This window comes from Pecten maximus, chromosome 4, assembly GCF_902652985.1.
Source record: "Pecten maximus chromosome 4, xPecMax1.1, whole genome shotgun sequence".
In the NCBI taxonomy this organism is placed as follows: domain Eukaryota; kingdom Metazoa; phylum Mollusca; class Bivalvia; order Pectinida; family Pectinidae; genus Pecten; species Pecten maximus.
Window position 1 is genome coordinate 4,733,873 of NC_047018.1, and position 23,557 is coordinate 4,757,429.

Consider the following 23,557-nt stretch of genomic DNA (forward strand, 5'->3'; position numbering starts at 1 on the left):
GTTATCATCGAAAAGTATGGTACGAATGTACATAGGTCTGTTTATGCCAATCCAGATAAAACACTTTTATATCTAACTGTCAAACAGAGAACACAATGCAGGCCCAAAACTTATCACAAAGGACAATGGACAAAAATGGACACATAAACAGAAAAGAAATGAGTAAAGGTCCACGTGTGGCACCTGCTACGTGATATGATAAGCTAGTGTCAGAAATGATAATTCTAAAGCTTAACAACAATATATATTTGTTCAATCAAACACAATAAAGATAAAGACTACGCAAACAATGCCAATGATTTTCACAAGCATGCACAAACCTGACAATAGACGTAATCGCACACCTTTGTACTCACCGTCCCACAGCGCGTACACAGACTTATACTCGTAGTTGTAGAGGTAAACCGTCGTATTGCGCTGGGACAACAAGGACGCTAGTCTGTGTGTGGGCGCCGTTATGTAATAATCGCCTACCATCTATAATATAGGAACAGTTACAGGTAGAATGGCAGTATGATATAAGTATTGAAATCGAAATAGACTCTTAAAGGGCAATGTAATGAATTAACATTGCATAGAAATAGACGTTTAAAAGGCCATGTAATAAACATTGATATCGGCATGGCAAAGCCGCTATATATAAAATAAAAAGATGTGTGACTTAAAGGACCTATAAATGTCATTCATTGTGTGTCCATTATTGTGTCATGATAAAACATGATTAAACCCATGCGATAGAACACAGATCATCGTCAAAACAGCTGTTCCATCTGAGGGAGCTCACTGTCGGTAAGACATTTTTTAGTGAAATAAAATTGATATCTACGTTGTAACTTCACACCGGAGCAAATGTCTATCTATCTCATTGCTGAAGTAAATAGCCGTGTTGAAAACAGACCATTGACTGCTGTCTGTATTAGGAAACACATTATTGTCATGTACAAGTAGCGATCAATTGTTTCGAAATCATAAGCAACATTCTAAAAAACATGGAAAACACCTAAATCGTTAAAGATACACTGATGGAATAAATCAGGGATCAATTTGCGGGAAAAAGTCATGATTATGAAATAAGACTTGACCAAGGTTCCCTTTGATTCAAGCCGATATTATTGTGGTAGAAACAGGTGACACGACTCGTGATTTTTAGATATGGAATTTATTTCACACTCGCTAAAGCTCGTGTCTTTTGTAACTTAAAAAAAAATAACTTACTCGTGTGAAATAAATTTCATATCCAACAACCACTCGTTGTGTTACCTCTATATATACATGTATGTTGATTAATTGGGTGATATATATTACTGTAACTAACAATACACCTATATAGATATATACTAACTAACAATACACCTATATAGATTTATTGGATGATATATACTAACTAACAATACACCTATATTGATTTATTGGATGATATATACTAACTAACAATACACCTATATTGATTTATTGGATGATATATATAAACTAACAATACCCCTTGTTGATTTATTGGATGACATATACCAACTAACAACACACCTACATTGATTTATCGGATGATATATACTAATTATACATACATGTACAGCGTGTTGTTTTATTTTTCGAGTAAACAACATGTATTGACAGGGGAGTTGTCCTTCTTTGGCTTTTACAAAACTCTAATATAAATTTCCCTTAGTCTGTCTACACCAACTTTAAAAATAATAAATGTATTATATAATATTTCGCATTTTTGCAAGCTATCCATATTCGCCTTACTTATTGCAGCGAAAACTAAATTGGATAATTACCAAAATGGATCGCTTTTCACGCTGGTTTAAATCCAGATATGGGATCCACGATGATATTTCATAAAAGAAATATCATATAATAATGTATTCATAAAACGTTATTTTTACCTGGAGACACTTGATGGATGAGTTCCACGATAAACGAAAAATAGAAATGATCCTCATGTAAGTTATTGCTCCGCTTCCTATTTCAGACAGCAGAACTAACTCGAATTTTCATATTAAAGATTCCAGAGATCAGAATGAAATACTTCAAGGAAGACAGACATGTCATCCATGAGAATTACATATTTATTATAGGAGATTACCGAACTATAAACCGTACTTCTAACTCAGAATCGGTAAAACCATTTTAAAATATAAACAGAATATAACTTCACACATTAACAGGTATATCATCGAGCACCTAATAGTTCAGGAATATTATTCTTCCCTATTAGATCATGTGATGTCGACAAAGATGTCCCATGGTGTTCATCAACCTGAATACTCTGTACCCAGCTATTTATGTCAACAGCCGAACCGAAATCAAAAAAGATATTAAACACCGCATTTTTGGGAAGCAGAGATGCTACTATTTTGGAATGCAACAATCCAGCTCTGCACGCACTTAAAAATGTATTCTTGATATTCAACTTCTGAATAAGCCATCCGATCACCAATGGAATAGAAAGATGGTGTATTGATTTTCATCATTACATTGGTTTGTCGAAGACAGAAATTCGCTTCCATTCAAAATTGGCCAAAAGCTGATTATGAAAAACCGGGTTAGTATTGGGCTTCCAGTATTAAGTAGGTCATTGAAACCAGTTTGATAATCTCATCCCAAACATAAGAGCTCCGAGGCCAAAAAAACTCTTGTAAAAGTATATCTCTGCACACACTGTTTACTTACAGGGGCACGTTCTCACTTACAGGGGCACGTGCTCACTTACAGGGCCACGTGCTCACTTACAGGGGCACGTTCTCACTAACAGGTGCGCATTCTCACTTACGGGGGCACATTCTCACTAACAGGGGCACGTTCTCACTTACAGGGGCACGTTCTCACTTACAGGGGCACGTTCTCACTTACAGAGGCACGTTCTCACTTACAGGGGCACGTTCTCACTTACAGGGGCGCATTCTCACTTACAGGGGCACGTTCTCACTAACATGGGCACGTTCTCACTAACAGGGGCACGTTCTCACTTACAGGGGCGCATTCTCACTTACAGGGGCACGTCCTCACTTACAGGGGCACGTTCTCATTAACAGGGGCACGTTCTCACTTACAGGGGGACATTCTCCCTAACAGGGGCACGTCTTCACTAACAGGGCACGTTCGCATTAGTTATATCTAAGTAAACGATCTAAGGTATCAATCTTTGTACCTAAAGAATTATCATCTTGTTGAATGTATTGTGTATTTTGGGAATTAAATTTAACATTTGACGTTGAAGTACGTTCTAACTATAAGCCTATGAAAGATATATTGCTCTCGATTTCTGTAACGGAAAACGTCTGGTGTTAAATTGATTTTTAACGCAAACATAAAATTTACTGCGATACACATATATGTGCTTACCTCCGAGAAACTGTCCTGTATCGATGTGTCTGAGGTAATATAAGGCCACTGGGTGTAATGCTCCAACAGTGTATCTGAAATTGTAATATAAGACACTTATAACGTTATTTTATTGAGAAACAACGCCCGTAAACAAATCAACTTGAAAAACAAGTAGCCTATAACTCCTTTACATGGATCTGCGATCATCCCAAAGGGAATTCGACATACGAAGCTGCAACATCAAGAATATGTATAACAGGTTTACGGGGTTATTTATGGTACAACCAATTTGACCATAACATCAAGAGTTACGACAACAGCTGTATAGCATTTCCTGCAAATATCAGACAATAATTGTCCTAGTAAGCAACCTTATTGGTATCTTTTGACGTCATATAAGGTCGCTAAAATACATACTACGATATCTCATATATATAGCACATCGTTTACTCAGCATAACAAGTGTTGCCTTCCATCTGACATCAAATGCTCGCCCAGTCCAGACCTGTTCATTGTACGGTGTTGTAATCTCTGTCTTCAACGTGACAGAAACTATATACTTCGTATTATAGCTATCTTACACTCATTGAAAGGAAGTAACACACAATTTATATTAGTGTGACTGGTAACAGATCCCGCCTACGTCATCTATCGTGACCTGAACTTGTATAAGATAAATAATTCGTATACTTTTAGATATTACTGCAACAACCACCTGGATATATCTGATATTTACCTACGATGCCAGGTATTTCTGGGAGGTCTCCTCTAAAACAATACATCAGGGTTAGCAGCTTTGCACGACCTTGACCTTTACCTCCGAAAGCTTTGATAAATGGAATTGCTGAAAGGAATAACGAACGTGGATGTAATTGAATGGATTTGCTAATGACACAACTTAACATGTTATCACGTGGTTAATCGTGTTATATCGTTGTTTCTCGACTAGTATTTTTTTTAAATTGTTTTTTATAAGCTATGCAGGTAACCATTTTTGGGTATTATGTCAATATAATGTGTGCTGATTGTGTGAAACTTTATCCTTTTTTTAATTTCTTTTTGTCGGTAGTAAGCACAAGGGCGAACTAAAGAAAACAGATAAAACTTTTGAAAATGTGAAAAAGGTCTTCGATACAAGAAGTTTACATTAAGGGATTGAGTGTTCTTCGCTGAACTAAATCATACATGGATTTATATGTAAGGAATAGAGTTTATAACAAATATATTGTTACATTGACTTTGTAAAAGTTCTACTATCTAACCTATATCTACATTTTATAAGTTTTCTTAGAAGTTTTATTCCCAAGCAAAGAAATCATGAAAATGTTCCATTCTGAGTTGTAGTAACTGCAAAGCATTACTATCACAAATTTCGAGGCACGTGATAGATGTTTCAATTGATAAATATTTGTTTAAATGGGGATCTATAAAAGCAGACGATATTTGAATTTTATTGGCTGGTTTGGAAATGCTGATAACATTTTGCGACTGATAACAGAAGAAATACTGTTTTGATCAATTTAGCATGTTTACACCATAATTAGAAACTGTTCTATATTTTAAAATCCTTGTAACAACACTATTTTGAAATGTTGCATTAAAATCAATAATATCTTTTACTGATGTCTACATAGAACTATCCTATCTTCCGTGGCTGTGACTCCATCAGCGTGCGCCTCATATCTACACATATATCCTGCTTATCAAACAAATCACATCATCGCCAGTTTATGAGAGACAGCCAGGAAAACTTACTGTAACCGGTAGGTTAATGTGTGATATATCTTTCATTGTATTCAATGTAGTGGTTCAGTAGTTACTTTGCCTAAAATTCCCTACCACGCCGTACAATTATTTTGACGCCTGCTAAATGCCAAGGCCACACTTTCAAAAGACGAATACAGGCCTTAGGATACCGGCCGAACCCTTATACTGTTTTCTTGACAACGGATTTGAATTAGAAAAACACAAGGTGCAATCCCCAACAGGATTCGTGTCAAACAAAACAGTTCGTGAGAATGCGGTGATTACTCATTACAACGTCATTACATATTCCTTAAATTTTTCACGACTCGAGTAATTTCCTTGTGACCATGCAATCGACTGTAAAATGTCGTCCTGTCACGGAAGAGAATGTATCACGAAGTTATTTTGCTATTACAGATTCGGTAGCGTTTCTTTAAAAGATCTATTGCATGTCTAACTCATTTAAATTACTGTCAAGTAATACGGGAAAAAATACTATCAACCGTCTAAATCAATTCGAATAACTGTCAAGTATTACCGGTAAAACATTACCAACCGTCTAAATCATTTTAATTACTGTCAAGTATTACCGATAAAACACAACATCTGTCTAAATCATTTTAATTACTGTCAAGTATTACCGATAAAACACTACCATCTGTCTAAATCATTTTAATTACTGTCAAGTATTACCAGTAAAACACTACCATCTGTCTAAATCATTTTAATTACTGTCAAGTATTACCGATAAAACTCTATCATCTGTTTAAATCATTTTAATTACTGTCAGGTTTTACCGGTTAAACATTACCATCTGTCTAAATCATTTTAATTACTGTAAAGTATTACCGGTAAAACACTATCATCTGCCTAAAATCATTCAAATTAATGTGAAGCATTACCGATAAAACACTATCATCTGTCTAAATCATTTTAATTACTGTCAAGTATTACCAGTAAAACACTACCATCTGTCTAAATCATTTTAATTACTGTCAAGCATTACCGATAAAACACTACCATCTGCCTAAATCATTTTAATTACTGTCAAGTATTACCGGTAAAATACTACCATCTGTCTAAATCATTTTAATTACTGTCAAGTATTACCGATAAAACACTACCCTCTGCCTAAATCATTTTAATTACTGTCAAGCATTACCGATAAAACACTACCATCTGTCTAAATCATTTTAATTACTGTCAAGTATTACCGGTAAAGCACTACCATCTGTCTAAATCATTTTAATTACTGTCAAGTATTACCGGTAAAATACTACCATCTGTCTAAATCATTTTAATTACAGTCAAGTATTACCGGTAAAATACTACCATCTGTCTAAATCATTTTAATTACTGTCAAGTATTACCGGTAAAACACTATCATCTGTCTAAATCATTTTAATTACTGTCAAGTATTACCAGTAAAACACTCTCTTCTGCCTAAATCATTTTAATTACTGTCAAGTATTACCGGTAAAATACTACCATCTGTCTAAATCATTTTAATTACTGTTAAGTATTACCAGTAAAACACTACTTTCTGTCTAAATCATTTTAATTACTGTCAAGTATTACCGATAAAACACTACCCTCTGCCTAAATCATTTTAATTACTGTCAAGTATTACCGGTAAAACACTACCCTCTGTCTAAATCATTTTAATTACTGTCAAGCATTACCGATAAAACACTACCCTCTGTCTAAATCATTTTAATTACTGTCAAGTATTACCGGTAAAACACTATCATCTGTCTAAATCATTTTAATTACTGTCAAGTATTACCAGTAAAACACTCTCTTCTGCCTAAATCATTTTAATTACTGTCAAGTATTACCGGTAAAATACTACCATCTGTCTAAATCATTTTAATTACTGTCAAGTATTACCAGTAAAACACTACCATCTGTCTAAATCATTTTAATTACTGTCAAGTATTACCGATAAAACACTACCCTCTGCCTAAATCATTTTAATTACTGTCAAGTATTACCGGTAAAACACTCTCTTCTGTCTAAATCATTTTAATTACTGTCAAGCATTATCAGTAAAACACTACCATCTGCCTAAATCATTTTAATTACTGTCAAGTATTACCAGTAAAACACTCTCTTCTGTCTAAATCATTTTAATTACTGTCAAGCATTATCAGTAAAACACTACCATCTGTCTAAATCATTTTAATTACTGTCAAGTATTACCAGTAAAACACTCTCTTCTGCCTAAATCATTTTAATTACTGTCAAGTATTACCGATAAAACACTACCATCTGTCTAAATCATTTTAATTACTGTCAAGTATTACCAGTAAAACACTCTCTTCTGTCTAAATCATTTTAATTACTGTCAAGTATTACCGATAAAACACTACCATCTGTCTAAATCATTTTAATTACTGTCAAGTATTACCGATAAAACACTACCATCTGTCTAAATCATTTTAATTACTGTCAAGTATTACCGGTAAAATACTACCATCGGTCTAAATCATTTTAATTACTGTCAAGTATTACCGGTAAAACACTACCATCTGTCTAAATCATTTTAATTACTGTCAAGTATTACCGGTAAAACACTAGCATCTGTCTAAATCATTTTAATTACTGTCAAGTATTACCGATAAAACACTACCCTCTGCCTAAATCATTTTAATTACTGTCAAGCATTACCGATAAAACACTACCATCTGTCTAAATCATTTTAATTACTGTCAAGTATTACCGGTAAAACACTACCCTCTGTCTAAATCATTTTAATTACTGTCTAGTATTACCAGTAAAACACTACCCTCTGTCTAAATCATTTTAATTACTGTCAAGTATTACCAGTAAAACACTATCATCTGTCTAAATCATTTTAATTACTGTCAAGTATTACCGGTAAAATACTACCATCTGTCTAAATCATTTTAATTACTGTCAAGTATTACCAGTAAAACACTATCATCTGTCTAAATCATTTTAATTACTGTCAGGTTTTACCGGTTAAACATTACCATCTGTCTAAATCATTTTAATTACTGTCAGGTTTTACCGCTTAAACATTACCATCTGTCTAAATCATTTTAATTACTGTCAGGTTTTACCGGTTAAACATTACCATCTGTCTAAATCATTCAAATAACTGTCAAGTATTACCGGTAAAACCATATGTCTGATTTCTTAAATGTGTTAAATACAGTTTCTTTTCTTTATTTTCACTGACTATCACTCCATTTTAGAAGATTTAAATTGCATCTTATGCATAGCGCTTTGCCACATGGACGGAGAGTCGAAACAGTCAACATACATACGAATCACATACACAGCCTAAACACCTGTGTAATGTGGTTGATCCCAATGGTCTGTATGGCAGATATGTGGAATATTTGGGTATAAATCTTTCCCGACTAGGGGAATCGCTTGCATCACTTATAATAACATATGTTAATGTGAATAATGTCTACAAAAACGGTCAACTGACATATTGTGATCTATTTCTCGCTAGAAAAAACAACAACTTTGGTGATTCGCGTTTCTAACAGCAAACATGTAATAAACTGCAATTTGTTCACACTGGTGAAAAAAAATATATTAGCATCGTCATAAATCATAAGACGTATGCCTGGCTCTAAGATATAACTAGACGCTATCTGATTATAAAACAAACGTCGTCACATTGTTTTCATTATAACAGCAAGGCCTATGAGCGAGATTTTGATATAGTTCGCCTCGGCGTAACTGCTTTCTCGCATGCCAAATATATATCATATACCCCGAGTCATCAGTTAAGTGTTGGCGATTTGTAATTAATCACAGACGAAGCGGAGCCAAGTCCGTGATATAACACAATATCATACTGTTATATCATTTATTGCCGACGAATTTATGTGACGTCACCTTAATCTAACGACGTTAAAATTGATTATGACGTCAAAATATGTTAGCTGAAATGTGAATTGGCGCCATTATAGTAATAAGAATTCTTAAGATATGGAAGTGATATGAAGCAGATACAACTGTCAAAAATAACCCGTAGAAAATCAATCTTATTACTAATGTAGGACCGACAAATATCTTGGTCTTGGGTATGTGTTGGGAAGGTCCTAACCATGTATATACGTACCGGCTATGAGTCCTTCGTCTTTAGTAGCACCAGTCAGAATACTCTCCACCTCAAAGTCTCCGGAGACAGCCATTCTCTCCGGGGTATCAGGCATGAAATATCCATCCACCACCGGACGGAATTGAGGGGACAGCGAAGGTGACGCCTAAGGAAGCAAGGTTCATTTAATCGTACAAAAGGTTTCTTAGTAGTAAAAATTGGGGGAAATTAAATGAATGTTAAATCAGCAGATACAAGATTTATCCTTTCTGAAAGGTACCATATGATAACACACAAATAGATACATGCTACCATAACAGCAAGGGAAGGAACACAAAATATAGTGTCCACTTGTCTGTCTTTTCTACTACATGTATATAATGTCGTATCTGTGGTTATTGTGGTATTGTTCTTTTCATGTTATTCGGTGTGATTTTAGGATCGATATGATGGTCCGTTATCAATATATTAAACAGTATGACTGTTAAAAATTGTGTTTTTTAACTAACCCCCTCCCCCCTCGATTAGTATGGATACATCCATCTGTGTGCCCTTAGGCTGGTAAATCTAATACTCTTCTCATTTCCATTTGTGGACGTCTCTTGTCTGTGATGACTGTCTTATCAATGTAAAGTTGATAACGTGGCGTACATCTATGGCCTCGTTGACGTCGGTAAATTGATAAATGCTAACATGACGTTATACAATTGTCATGTCAGTGCAATATCCTTGTCTAGAATTGAAACAAAAAAGAAAGGATAGGAGCAAAAATAGTGACTTTTAAGAGTTGAACTCTTACCAGTACGTCCAGTCTTCAATGGCTTGCTAAAAAGCACCATATGATATGGTCAGAAGACAGACGTAGCCCACATCAGAACAAGTGCGTCTCGATGTAGCCCCTTACACTGTCACGTCCGTGGGATATGGTCTCAATATCAGATAGGACGAGACCGTATCTGTCCGACACGAGCTTGGTATCGGAACAATGTTGACAGGTTCGTCCAATAACACCAATCATTTAATGGTATGTCAGACAGCTACGTCTACACGACGGATAGCTAGTGCCAGCAGTACAATAGGGTTTACATACAAAATACAGTTATATGTCCTCTTTGTGAAAGTGCATTATCGCTTGTCTTTGTCAGAATGTTTTTGTGATACCTGCATGTGCTTGTCCTCATATCTGGTTCAGGGTTATATTTGATATGCTATGGTGATATAGGGCATGATCATACGAACATATAATTGCATCATGTGCAGTTGTCAATATATTTTGGTGGGTCAAAAACATTTCCAAATTTAATTTTCGAATCTAGTCCTTCCTTACGTCATAATTCTGAGCGATGAAAGCATGCATCCGTTTCGAAGGAACAGCTTGGAGGCATTTCTTGATTTGTGCTGAGTCTTCAAACAAACAATCAAAAGCCGAGGCAAACACCTTGAAGTGGACGCTCTGTCCCCCTGGGTATCTAGTCACCGCCCAGTGGGCCAAAGGGGAACCACTCTGAATAATAACTCTTCGAAAAAGTCCTGTAAAAAAATCAAAAAAGGAATACCGAAATCATATTTTACAAATCAGATTTTCGGCGGTCCTTTGGGTTAACATAAATCGATTCGATTCGGTCAATAAGCATCTGAATGTCGGATTAGATTTGTATTTTATCTCATCTCCAGACAAATATGTCTGGTGTACACAGGTTTAGATTTGTATTTTATCTCATCTCCAGACAAATACGTCTGGTGTACACAGGTTTTATGGAGGTAAATAAAGCTTAGCAAAAATTCGACGTTTGCTTTGCTTGCTGTGGATGATGCTAGCAAAGGTGGGCATTTTACAAATTCATTTGGAAGTTTTGGAATAAAAATTATAATAAAGCTGTGAATCAGAATATTAAAGTGGATATAACCAAATGAATCCTTTTATAGGTATGCTATACGATAAAACACTTAAAATGAATCCTTTTATAGGTATGCTATACGATAAAACACTTAAAATGAATCCCAAAGAAGTAGTCATCGGAAATAAGGTTCCATTATTAAGGATAATTTACGTTAAAACAATTGAATGCAGTTTTAAACTTGATATGTCGAGTTCTGGATATTTGTTCGATTTTGGATTATTAAGTTTTCTCTCTGGTTGATTACCCTGGACGTTTTATTGATGTTTTCGAGAGTGTTGGATTATGAGAGGAAGGATAGACAAATAGGCATACGAATTTATGTTAATGTGCTATATATATGTTTAAAATTAATGATTAAATGCTGCTCCATCGGGTATCTCTGTCGGGCAGACATAGAGAATGTATTTGAGTGTCGGAGTTATTATTGGAGGTAAAGGGAATTGGTCCTCTGTTGGAAGTATACCACACACCTGCTTATCCGATCTATACCTAGTATCGCCACCGACACTTAACACAACAGAGAAGTCAACATACCTGCTGATCCGATCTGTAACTAGTGACACCTCACGTAACATTACAGAGAAGACAACACCTTAGATATCATATACATGTATGATCTCATTTGCTAGTGACAATACAAACCTAAGTAACTGAACTGGACGACGATACTAATGAGGCAATATCAGCACTTTTCCCTCTGATCAATTAACCACTTATAATAGGCTCCTGGGTGCGGCGCTGATCCCACTTTCTTTAATTCATTTTCTATTCAATTATGATTTGAATGAAAAGTGTAAATCGTGATTGACAAAGCTCTTGTCTAAAATATCATACTTCTCATTCTTAAAATACAGAAAACACACCATACTGACATAAAATATTCATCGCGGTGTCCTCTGAACGATTACATGCCAACTTACAGCTCCTTATCAGATGTACCAGGGCACCCTCACCATGTATAATAATATAACTCAATGTGTTTCCATTATGAATGTCTGTAAGCAAAAGGGATATAAACATTATTTTTGATTTATCACCAGCAGCGCTCAGCAAGAAAACTGTATTGTCGACGATAAGCAGCGATGTACCGCGGTACAATGATTGGCTTGTTAATGAGTATAGATGGATAGCGAGCACCTGCTCACGTAATCCTACCAGCCAACATACTTAATCGTCGCATCAATGACACGGAGCAGGCTGTTCATTACAGATAAACCTCTTCATCACTTCTATAGTCTGCTGTAGAATAAAACATGAACAAATATATCCTGGGAATTTCAGGGAAAACCCTTTTTGGATTAGTAGCTTGAATAATTATGAAACTCGATATCAAAGACACCTTCTCGTAATTTTCGATCTCGACGACTGCTACCATATGGACACTGATGTAATCCCGGAAACATCTCCTGTTAACGAGTGTTCTCTCTGTGGTTTTACTGTTTACCTGCTGGCATTGTCCAGTTGAGGTCTGATTTCTCCATGTACTCAACATAAGGCATAGCTACCCAATCTTTTTACTTTGAGCTCAGAATTCACCTCTATGTATTGAATAAAGTTCTATATTTATAAGGTTTGTTGTGTAACTTACCAGGACAAAAACAAGTTAAATTTACAGTGTTTCTTCTCATACTTGTGTACTAGTTTCCTGTATCTTTTTTTCTATTTAACAGTACACGTTTGTTATCAAATACAACAAAAACTATACAACATAACATATATATATAATGTTGAGAACACTGTATGCTGGTATACCTTTAGCGAGTGGAGACATCATCACCAGACCAGCACTACACCCGCCGGCGCTGTGACCGTCTATGGTGACAAGATCAGGATTCCCATGGAAGTAACCGATGTTGTCCCTTGTCCACTCTAGGGCAGCGATTATGTCTAGCATTCCATAATTTCCCGGCAAATCGGCGTCACCGGTGGCGAGAAAACCTTAACAGAGACACCACACAGACAAATTAAATCGGTATGATAATAATGACGACTTATCTGGGAGCGCAGTATTAATAACCCGTTAAAACATCATTTTAGTATTAATTTGTAAACAATGTCAGTAATTTCAAAATGGGATAGAGATTAAGGCGTGTAGACATGTATAAAACGTATAAGGATCAGGCGTTCCGGAAGAGAATCCGGGCTAAATCCAGGTGATATCACGTTTTAGAAAGTAATGACGTCATAACCGGAGACCGATATTAATAGAATCCTTTCCCTACCTTGAGGGTGTGGCAGAGAAATCTCAACCTGAGGGGGAGATTCTTGAATGTCCAACCCGAGGCTTGCCGAGGGTTTGGACATTCAAGAATCTCCCCCGAAGGTTGAGATTTCTTTGTTACACCTTCAAGGTAGGGAATGATTATTTTTCTCCCACCTCTTTTCTTTATGTGTTTTCCCATCGGCGATCTCAGTCTGTTTGTAAACAAGTACACATGGGCGTATGAATATCATCTGTCAGGCAGTGTACTTCACGCCTCAAAATATTTGCATACCAACATCTTTACGCAAGAAAAAGAAGGTCTCAAATAATTCACAGCTATTTATTTTATCAGGTACTTTCAGTTATACATTCAAATTGCATTATGCAAACAACATTAATTGTTTTGTCATTATAACAGCAGTATATGTCTCTGTAGCAAGAAACACAATTCTAAACATGTCAAAAAAAAACCGCGGGAAATATGCACACATTTCCATTCATCCATTTCACGTGGGGTGACGTCACTCACTCATCACTGTCCGACTCGGAGTAAATCACACGAGGTCGCTTTGAAATCGACTTTGTGTTGTCATTATGGCTGTTGAAATGGATGTTAAATGTTCCCCCACTGATTGTGGATCCATAAAACACCGATCTTGTGACATCGGACGGAATTGGGCACAAGGAAATGCTGTTGTGCGATCTTTTTACTTGTGACAGTTGAACAATTTTGTCGCGATCGGTGCAGGTAGGTGCACTTGTGCTCTCAGTTTCAGTTGTAGGCCTACAGTTGATTTATTTGTATTTGAAAGAATGGCAGACATTTAGACGCTTTGTAGACCTGTATTATTGTGTACACAATTTGTTTGTTGACGTAGCAGACGACGTAATGTAAACAAAAAAAAGTAGTTCCGGTAGTACTTCCGGTGAAGAAAGTGAGCGCGTGCAATCTGTCACACCCTAGGGTATGACAGATTGCACGTGCTAAAAAAGACAGAGAAATCTTGTACACTCAAAACGGGAGACAAATCAGTGAAAGGTGGGAGAAATTGTCATCATAACCAGAGACCCCGGTAATGACATCATAACCAGAGACTCCGGTAATGACATCGTAGCTAGAGACCCCGGTAATGACATCATAACCAGAGACCCCGGTAATGATGACATCATAACCAGAGACCCCGGTAATGACATCATAGCCAGAGACCCCGGTAATGATGACATCATAGCCAGAGACCCCGGCAATGACATCATAACCAGAGACCCCGGTAATGACATCTTAGCCAGAGACCCCGGTAATGATGACATCATAGCCAGAGACCTCGGTAATGACATCATAGCCAGAGACCCCGGTAATGATGACATCATAGTCAGAGACCCCGGTAATGATGACATCATAGCCAGATACCCCGGTAATGATGACATCATAGTCAGAGACCCCGGTAATCACATCATAACCGACAGGCACGTTGAAGTAATACACGCCAAATCTTAGATTACCACAAGGAAATAAAACATTTTCGGTGATATCGTGAAAATCTTCACGAGCATATATCATGCCATGAGTTATCATAAGTGGTTTCCCTTTAGCAATAGACAGCCGTCTCGATAATTATCATGATATTTGGTTGGGGATAGTCGTCTTGTATCGAATCATCTGTGACAGTTTAATATCTTAGGTTGGGGAGCAAGCATTTAACTATAAAATAAAAATCGCAAAGTTTGGAGGATGGATCATAATTATTATGTGATCTACAAGTATACTTATTTCACAACCATTGTGAAACAAGTTACATTATTACTCATTTAGGCTAGAGGAAATGGATAGAAATCCTAATCATGTGACACTATTTCCACGTCTCGTTCCATCTAATTACCGGTTAAGCGGCGTTTAAATTAGCCAAATCATATTTCCCTCCATTTTGTTAAGTTGAAACAACGGAAGTGACTGTCCAACGCCCGTATTTTTGAAGAAAAAAAATGCTGTGTGACAGACCATGTATCAGGCCATGTGACAGACCATGGAAAGATCCCGGCAATGGGAGTTATCGCTCTTTGCACGCCACTTTATATTGCCATTCGGATCATCCTCGGGTGTGTTTTGTTTAAAAAAAACTCGAGGAGTTCCGGATGTTTATATTGCCTGCGTATCCCACGTGGAGAATCTGAATATAGAAATCAGATATATCTTTAGAATGACAGCAACCTATATAAATCACTCTTATTTTCCTGGGTGGAAACGCGAAAGAAGATTATCTGACTGAGATGGTTTACATACATTAAATCTCGCTTTTAAATTTCGAGTTAAAGTATATGTTTTCTTAATTACATAATATTGTTATATGGAATATAAAAAATAGGGACCTTTGATATTTTATCTATATAAGATATAGACGTACTGTGTGATATTTGATTTAGAAGTACAATGTATATACGATGGTGTATGGTTTCCTTAATCAGTAGATTTGTTGCTTCATTGCGAGTAGATTATCTGTTGTGTAGTCATACATACCAAAATATCACTGTTATTCATTGAAAGTAAAATGTTTCAATTAATAAAATAACTACTTTACAATCATGTAATACATGCACACATATCCCGCTGTTTGAAGTAAGACAGTATGCCCTTATTTAGCAATACAAATATTCAAATATCATTACGCATATGTGTCCTTTTTTACAAAGTACAACAAAGAAATCATTTCACCTTTATTTCTGAGGAAAAAAATAAATGTTAGATTACTAGGCATTACTGGCTGCCGACGTCTGCTCTGATTACCGTAACATCTTATTACGTTACCTTTGAGTTTAAAACTAAAGATGCTATTCTTTTCTTGTACTTTTCGCAAAATCCTAAACATGGTCCGTAATAACCACACTTACTGCAGTTTAGCACAGTAAAAACGAAATGTCAAGTTAAAGGTTTGCCTCATAGTGTATTTACGTAGGTTCAAATTCAATATAATCCAGGCCAAAGTTGACGTTGGAAGTCGCTTTGTACATTCGGTGGCTGGACATTTCTACTGGGGATTCTAACTCTTTTACGAACCACATTTCTAACACAACATCCGACCTGGTATCCTACTGTGTGTACCGAAATGTAATACAAGTAGTGGGGTGTGAACTTACCTAGAGGACCAATACGATAGTTTAGTGAAACTTACCTAGAGGACCAATACGATAGTTTAGTGAAACAACAACAATATCTTGCGCAGCGAGAGCACTTCCGTCAAAAATGGCGCCCATCCCGTTGTAATAGGAACCACCATGTATAAAGACAAGTACTGGCAGACTGTGTGTGAAATGGTGTCCTTTCTGTAACAAGACAAGACAAATTATTCATTTTTGTGAAATGGTGTCCTTTCTGTAACAAGACAAGACAAATTATTCATTTTTGTGAAATGGTGTCCTTTCTGTAACAAGACAAGACAAATTATTCTTTTTTGTGAAATGGTGTCCTTTCTGTAACAAGACAAGACAAATTATTCATTTTGGCGGCTTTAACAAAGCTTAACCAGTAAACATATTTGAGTATTGGTATATTACTGACAGGTAAAACGATACTTCGTTAGAGATTGCCACTTGCTGACGTCAGAATTTAAAGGCGCATATGATGTTCTGCACGAAGGTTCGTCATTAAATGACAGTCGCTCTTGGATATGCACTTCCTGTCTCTTGTACTGAACAGAGTTGTTAAATCCAGAGAACATAGGAAATTGGCTGTATGAAAACCACCAGTAAACGTTGTTACGATTTTCAAATGTGTTGTTTTAATATTTAATAATTATGCGAAAAGAGTCTCCAAGTAACCTATTCATATGCTTTAAAAAATCAGTAATTTGAAAACTTCTCAAACATTGCGCTGAGAAACAATGAAGAAAATATAGCGCTGAAGAAAGATCAATAGATGAGATAATAAAGTCATAGCAAGGGCAAGCCTTTTCCCAAGCAAAGGCAAAATTATACTGTACCAATGGCTAGATATAAGTTGTAAACGTAAACGTTTAATGCGACATCTACAAGTATTAATATATATTTCATATCACAAATGTACGCTGCTTTTAAACAAAAGGGAAATGATTGCTCAGTTGGTATGACGAACAGAATAAGAGTTGACCCAACTTAGCATAATCATGGGTTGTTTAACTCTGTCATAGTCTTACGCCGTCAGCAGCATGTTTCGAAAATGTCATTGACCTTTCGGAATAGCGCTATTGTTCGTGGTGTTATGATTAGGACGCATTGAGGTCAGTAGGTGTAAATGACGTTCCTCCGGGCTTCAAATGCAAATAGGAAAACCCCGGACAGTCTTTCTAATGGTTACTATGAAAATGCGACTCAAGCCACATCACTATCATTCCAAAATTTGTATCAAACTTGAGGACAATTAACCGCAGTAACCTCTCTCAGTAACCGTTAGCAATATTGTTAGGGTATAGGCTCCATTATTTACAGTTTAAGTTGGTTTTTTTTTTTATTAAAAAAAGACTTACATATGATAACCCTAATCTCTTGTGTGTATTTTGGGGTAGATGGTTTTCCACCAAATAACCTGTTTGAGTAAATTAATATCCATTTAATGTCGTTGAACATCGTTAATGGAGTGTTCAGTGACGTAGAACATCATTAATGGATTGTTCCGTGACGTAGAACATCATTAATGGATTGTTCCGTGGCGTAGAACATCATTAATGGACTGTTCCGTGACGTAGAACATCATTAATGGATTGTTCCGTGACGTAGAACATCATTAATGGATTGTTCCGTGACGTAGAACACCATTAATGGATAGTTCCGTGACGTAGAACATCATTAATGGATTGTTCAGTGACGTAGAACATCATTAATGGATTGTTCCGTGACGTAGAACATCATTAATGGATTGTTCCGTGGCGTAGAACATCATTAATTAATTGTTCCGTGACGTAGAACATCATTAATTGAGTGTTCCATGACGTAGAACATCATTAATGGATTGTTCCGTGACGTAGAACATCATTAATGGATTGTTCCGTGACGTAGAACATCATTAATGGATTGTTCTGTGACGTAGAACATCATTAATAGGGTGTTCCGTGATGTAGAACATCATTAATTGAGTGCTCCGTGACGTAGAACATCATTAATTGAGTGTTCCGTGACGTAGAACATCATTAATGGATTGTTCCGTGACGTAGAACATCATTAATGGATTGTTCCGCGACGTAGAACATCATTAATGGGGTGTTCAGTGACGTAGAACATCAATAATTGAGTGTTCCGTTATGTAGAACATCATTAATGGATTGTTCCGTGACATAGAACATCATTAATGGAGTGTTCCTTGACGTACATGTAGAACATCATTAATGGATTGTTCCGTGACGTAGAACATCATTAATGGATTGTTCCATGACTTAGGACACTATAAATGAATTGGTCCATGACTTAGGACACCATAAATGGATTGTTCCATGACGTAAAAATTAAAACAGGAATTAAGTAACCCAACACAAACGCTTTCCTACCAACGGCCGTGCTTCTTCTAAACGTAAGACAAACGAACAATATCGGGAAAAACGTCTAATAAATATTGGTCTAGTTGTAAGTATTATTGTAATCACGTGTCTGGTTTCCTATAGACCAGGATTGGGTTTGACACCGTACCATTAACATTGCCACGGGCTGTAATATGTGAGTATTTAGAGTCTGATCCAGGCGCACGGCAGATACATATCCGCTCAAGTCAGATTCTTACTGTACAGCTAGTGCCTCCTTATCGCCAACATTTTAAAATTAACGATAAAACATGAAAACGTACTTGTATTTATTTTTCTTAAAGCACTTAAAACAAACAGTGTACTTTTGTAACAATCGAACGTGCTGTATTGTCTTTAAATCACTTGACGGAAGCATTATAGTTTGTATTTACATGTAGTACACATCATACTGCGTCATCCGAGCTGATAAAACTAACCATATCACAATAAGATTTGATACAACTTGAACATTATGTTGTTAGAAAGCGTTCTGTTGATTTATATGTTATGAGAATACGTAAAATGATAACACAGACATAAACATTATGAGATGTGCACGAAAGTAAATAAACATGGTCATATAAACGTTTATAAAAACATCAATGAGTTTGCCTATACAGGCGAAGATTGGTGTATCACCTGGCATTTATTTCCTAACATATTCGTGTCAAACAACATTAAGGTACTACGGGAACAACAACTCTCCTCATGGCGGAGGTCAGAAAGGTCAGAGTCGTATTTGATTTCATATCTATTACTGACAAAGCATCTTTCCATGACATGATATGCAGTCTGTAATGATTTAATCCTGTTAGTAATTACAAGCATTTTCATTTTCATTGGGTTGCAAATTTAGGTTATCAGTCCATTAAAATGACGTCGGTGTTTATAACGTCGCTTTTGATTGGCAGATGAACAGCGTAAGAGAAAAGAATCCTTCAATAAATTGAATTTTAGCAGGATGTAGATTAACTTATAATCTTTCCGCGGCATGATATGCAGTCTATAATGATTTAATCTTGCTTGTTAAAGCATTTTCATTGTCTTACCAATCTATGTTATCAGTCCAGAAATATAACGTCGTTTATAACGTCGCCTTTGATTTGTGGATGAACAGCGTAATGGTTTGTAAGAGGCTGTTGATTAACTTATAAGGATTAACTTGAATATTTCTTTATGTTATGGAGGTATATCACAAAAAAACGGAGTGTTTTCTAAATAAACCGTGAAGCTTAACAACACTTCTGTTCCATTTAATGTTTCAGGGACAATAAAGCGAGTATTTATCTTGTACCTTTTTGTCATGTAGCTGCCTTTCTACGTCTGACATCCGCATGTACATAAATAATGTATCGGATTTTTCTTGACTTATATGACATATACAAGGAGGAGATGTCCTAGCCAATGGCACTTACTTTACAACAGTAGAAATGTGGGCAATGTTTAAGATGTTATGGAAACTATAAGGAACTATGACTATCGTGCTTAAACTTCACTGCAGACGTTTTCACCCCCTTTCTATGGTACAGACAATGCATTAAAAACTGTTGTTGTTGGCATTCGGAAACTGATTTGGAGAGCTCATAGAAGGATTGGGAAGCCGCCATGAATTGTTTAGCATGTCCAAACGAAAGGCATGTTTTAAAAGACGATTTTGCCAACAACGAGTTATCGGTAATATCATTTACCACACGATCAGCTCAGGTACCACGACCATTCCTTGCGGATGCTACCAATCTCTACAACTAAGCGCATTTACCCTGGCAACTGTATAACCAAATAACCCGGTATTTCATCTCTTGCTGTATGATCTTGTTCTATAGTTTAAATATGTTTCAGTTCAATTTATATGGTGACGGGAGTGATATATTTGAACAAGATATTTCCGATCTACTGAAAAAGTATCTATCTTGCATGATAACAATGGGATACTGTGTTATATATAATTTGAGGATATCACATAGAAGTTAATTATGCTTATTTGATAAAACCTTTCTGATTATCGGTTAAAGATATTGATACATCATCCATTTTACCATACAAATTAAGATGGGTTTTCGCGTATATTTGCTCATTTTTTGTAAATAATTAATGATTTCTAAAGTTATAAGCTTTGCATGAATACCGTAAAGTAACTCGGATTAAGTAATGAATTCGGATTTATTACCTTCCTACAAAATAACGCGTGCTCGGCGTGTCAGGTCTGGAGATCTACATATGTAAATAGTAAACAGACATCACAAGACCAAATGATACCCATAATAAATGTTCCCGATTATTTACACAAGTCTGGCTTTAAACCTGAGTTTCCGTTATGGGGCACAATCTAAAGAAATATATATATATATGAGGCAGGGTTCGGTACGTAGCCTGCATTCAACATTGGATCTGTATTTCGCGGACGTCATTTACGATATTTCGGACCTCAATTGTTTTTTTTTTTTTTTCACGTTTAGTATGATGTGCTGTATGTGTACATGTACGTGTGCTGTACGTGTACATGTATACACCGGGTTTCTGTGGTACCTCGACGCACATGACTATATTGAACACGTGAAACACAAACCATTCGAATTTCTAAATGGAAAACTGTATGTACCTTAAGATCATTTGATTTTAAACGACACTTGGAGACTAAGGACACTTGTTATCCATGTTTATAATTAGCTAATTATTCCGAAATCTTAATTAAAACCCGCGTATCACAGTAACAAATAAATATGGAGATTATACGAACTAAGGTGATATAGATATCAACACTGAAGCGATTTATGAGTATTGTCAGCTTGCCTTAATCAATAAGCCTTTAAATTAAGGGATATCTTTATAAATATTGGGCTGTCGGGGAAATTCCGAAGATATGCGGGGTTCCAGCTTTAAAAACAATTATTTTCCACCAATGGTGCTTCTTAGTCAATCAAACCATCATTTAAACCACCATTATCAGTGCCATTAAACCAGGGTCTTAATCGTATTGTAATAGTCCAGTATGTGTGTGAAAACAGCAATAAACAAATAAAAACATCTTACATATATATATATATGTCACGGTGATAGAACATCTCATTAATCACCTAATCAGTAACACCTACGAACGTCTGAACGGCAAATAAACAAACTATACAGCCATATACATCAAACATCTTTCGTTCCTTTGAAGTGATAACAGCTAGGAGAGCAACGTGGTCGCCTCATACTTTCCTTTTTAACGAAAGGAATGAATGTACGAAATAAGACGTTCAGTTGTATCGATCTGCAAATACATAAAGAAGTAGATAGTTCTGTGCTTGAAAAAGCTTAAGCAAGTTATATCTCTTTACAAGAGATACATCTAACAACCGGCTCTTCATTGTCAGTAAAAGATCGGTTTGTATTCTTTAAGAGCTGTTCGACATCCTTGCACCGATGTGCCCACCAATCAGAGCCTGTTGTAGCACCATTTATCGCCCGCCTATACATCTCTCGTTGTGTATATACAGCAGCGCGGTAAATTAAATAGGTCTAAACAGCCTGCGATAGACCGTGATTACGTTTGTCGTGGAAGACCAAACACGATAATTACTCAATTTCACCCTCGTTATACCCACTACTAAACGTCCCATATCAACACTCACCCACGGAGCGTTTTATTACTAGTGTGAAGTGGTATTCAAGGAAACACACTCGAGAAACGACATAACACGTATACAAGGCAGTAGGAAAGCCAGTGGTCCTGCACAGATCACACCATATCACGTTATCGTGTTTTCTCAATTTCCAATTTAAATTAATTTTTTCACGTTGGTATGATAACGACTGAACGCTTGATTTGCAATGTTATTTTTTTTCGAAATAAACACCTGCCTTTCCATTTTTTTTTTTTTTTTTTAAATCTCACTGAATTGGTTCTGATTCATATATGTAGCGTAATTTCAGTGATCTTCTGCGTTCGTGGGCAGTGAATGCAGCATGGAGTTTAGACTTATTCTTCCAACAAGATATACAATGATTTGGACAAACTCCAGTTTCTGTTACATAGCCAAATAGAGAATGAACATCGATTCGTGTCGGAACAAGTCTTTTTTGGCCTTGGTCTCTCGAATCGATAGTCTTTCCTGCATGTCTGGCATTTAAACAAAGTTAAATCAAGTTTAATTTAGCGACCGATGACTTTAACCATACAGAAAATGATCATTGATCCATGTCTCCAAGATGTTTTGTACGCTTGAACATCCATTACAGATACTTTTGTTGACATGTGCAACACCAGTTTTGCGCGTCATGGTCACATTTAAGCTTCATAATAAACGACGTCGCCTTAGACAAACGTTAAGACATAACTCACGGGGATGTAGTATCTCGTTTACAGATGTCTTTTAGGGATTTAATCATAACCATATCGAAACATTTTAATGCATTCTGATGAAATGATCACAATATACAGAACCTGAACTGTACCATGCTCATACAAACATAAAGCTAGTTCTGTACGGTATTACATCATGTAGAAGAATCTATACATAGACTCTTAATGTTGGTGAGTTCTACACACCTTCTTTCAGTGGAGTAATCAGCTGTCGGTAAATTATCATTCATAACCATCAAAAAACAACGAAATAGAGATTAACATGAAATACCAAACCATTATCTATGTTTTAGGGGGTACGTTGGCAAGTTAATGTGGAAATAAAAGTTAGGATGTAAAAAAGGAAAGGAGGTAACGTAAGGGAAGGACTAATAAAGGCTGAGCCTTTTGTCCATCCCTTTTGCTAACACCAAAGCTTGATGATATTCTATA

The 23,557-nt window shown here is 36.2% G+C and overlaps 1 protein-coding gene across 1 annotated transcript in view; it reads right to left on the reverse strand.

Moving 5' to 3' along the window:
- Nucleotides 1–23,557, reverse strand: part of LOC117325032 (cholinesterase 1-like) — a 211,260-nt gene that overhangs the window by 5,940 nt on the left and 181,763 nt on the right. The window contains exons 3-9 of the mRNA XM_033880934.1: nucleotides 16,426–16,576; nucleotides 12,811–12,996; nucleotides 10,485–10,687; nucleotides 9,179–9,323; nucleotides 4,064–4,171; nucleotides 3,346–3,419; nucleotides 357–477 (exon numbers count right to left, since the gene is read on the reverse strand). Coding sequence (XP_033736825.1) covers nucleotides 357–477; nucleotides 3,346–3,419; nucleotides 4,064–4,171; nucleotides 9,179–9,323; nucleotides 10,485–10,687; nucleotides 12,811–12,996; nucleotides 16,426–16,576 — 988 coding nt within the window. The remainder of the gene's footprint in view (nucleotides 1–356; nucleotides 478–3,345; nucleotides 3,420–4,063; nucleotides 4,172–9,178; nucleotides 9,324–10,484; nucleotides 10,688–12,810; nucleotides 12,997–16,425; nucleotides 16,577–23,557) is intronic.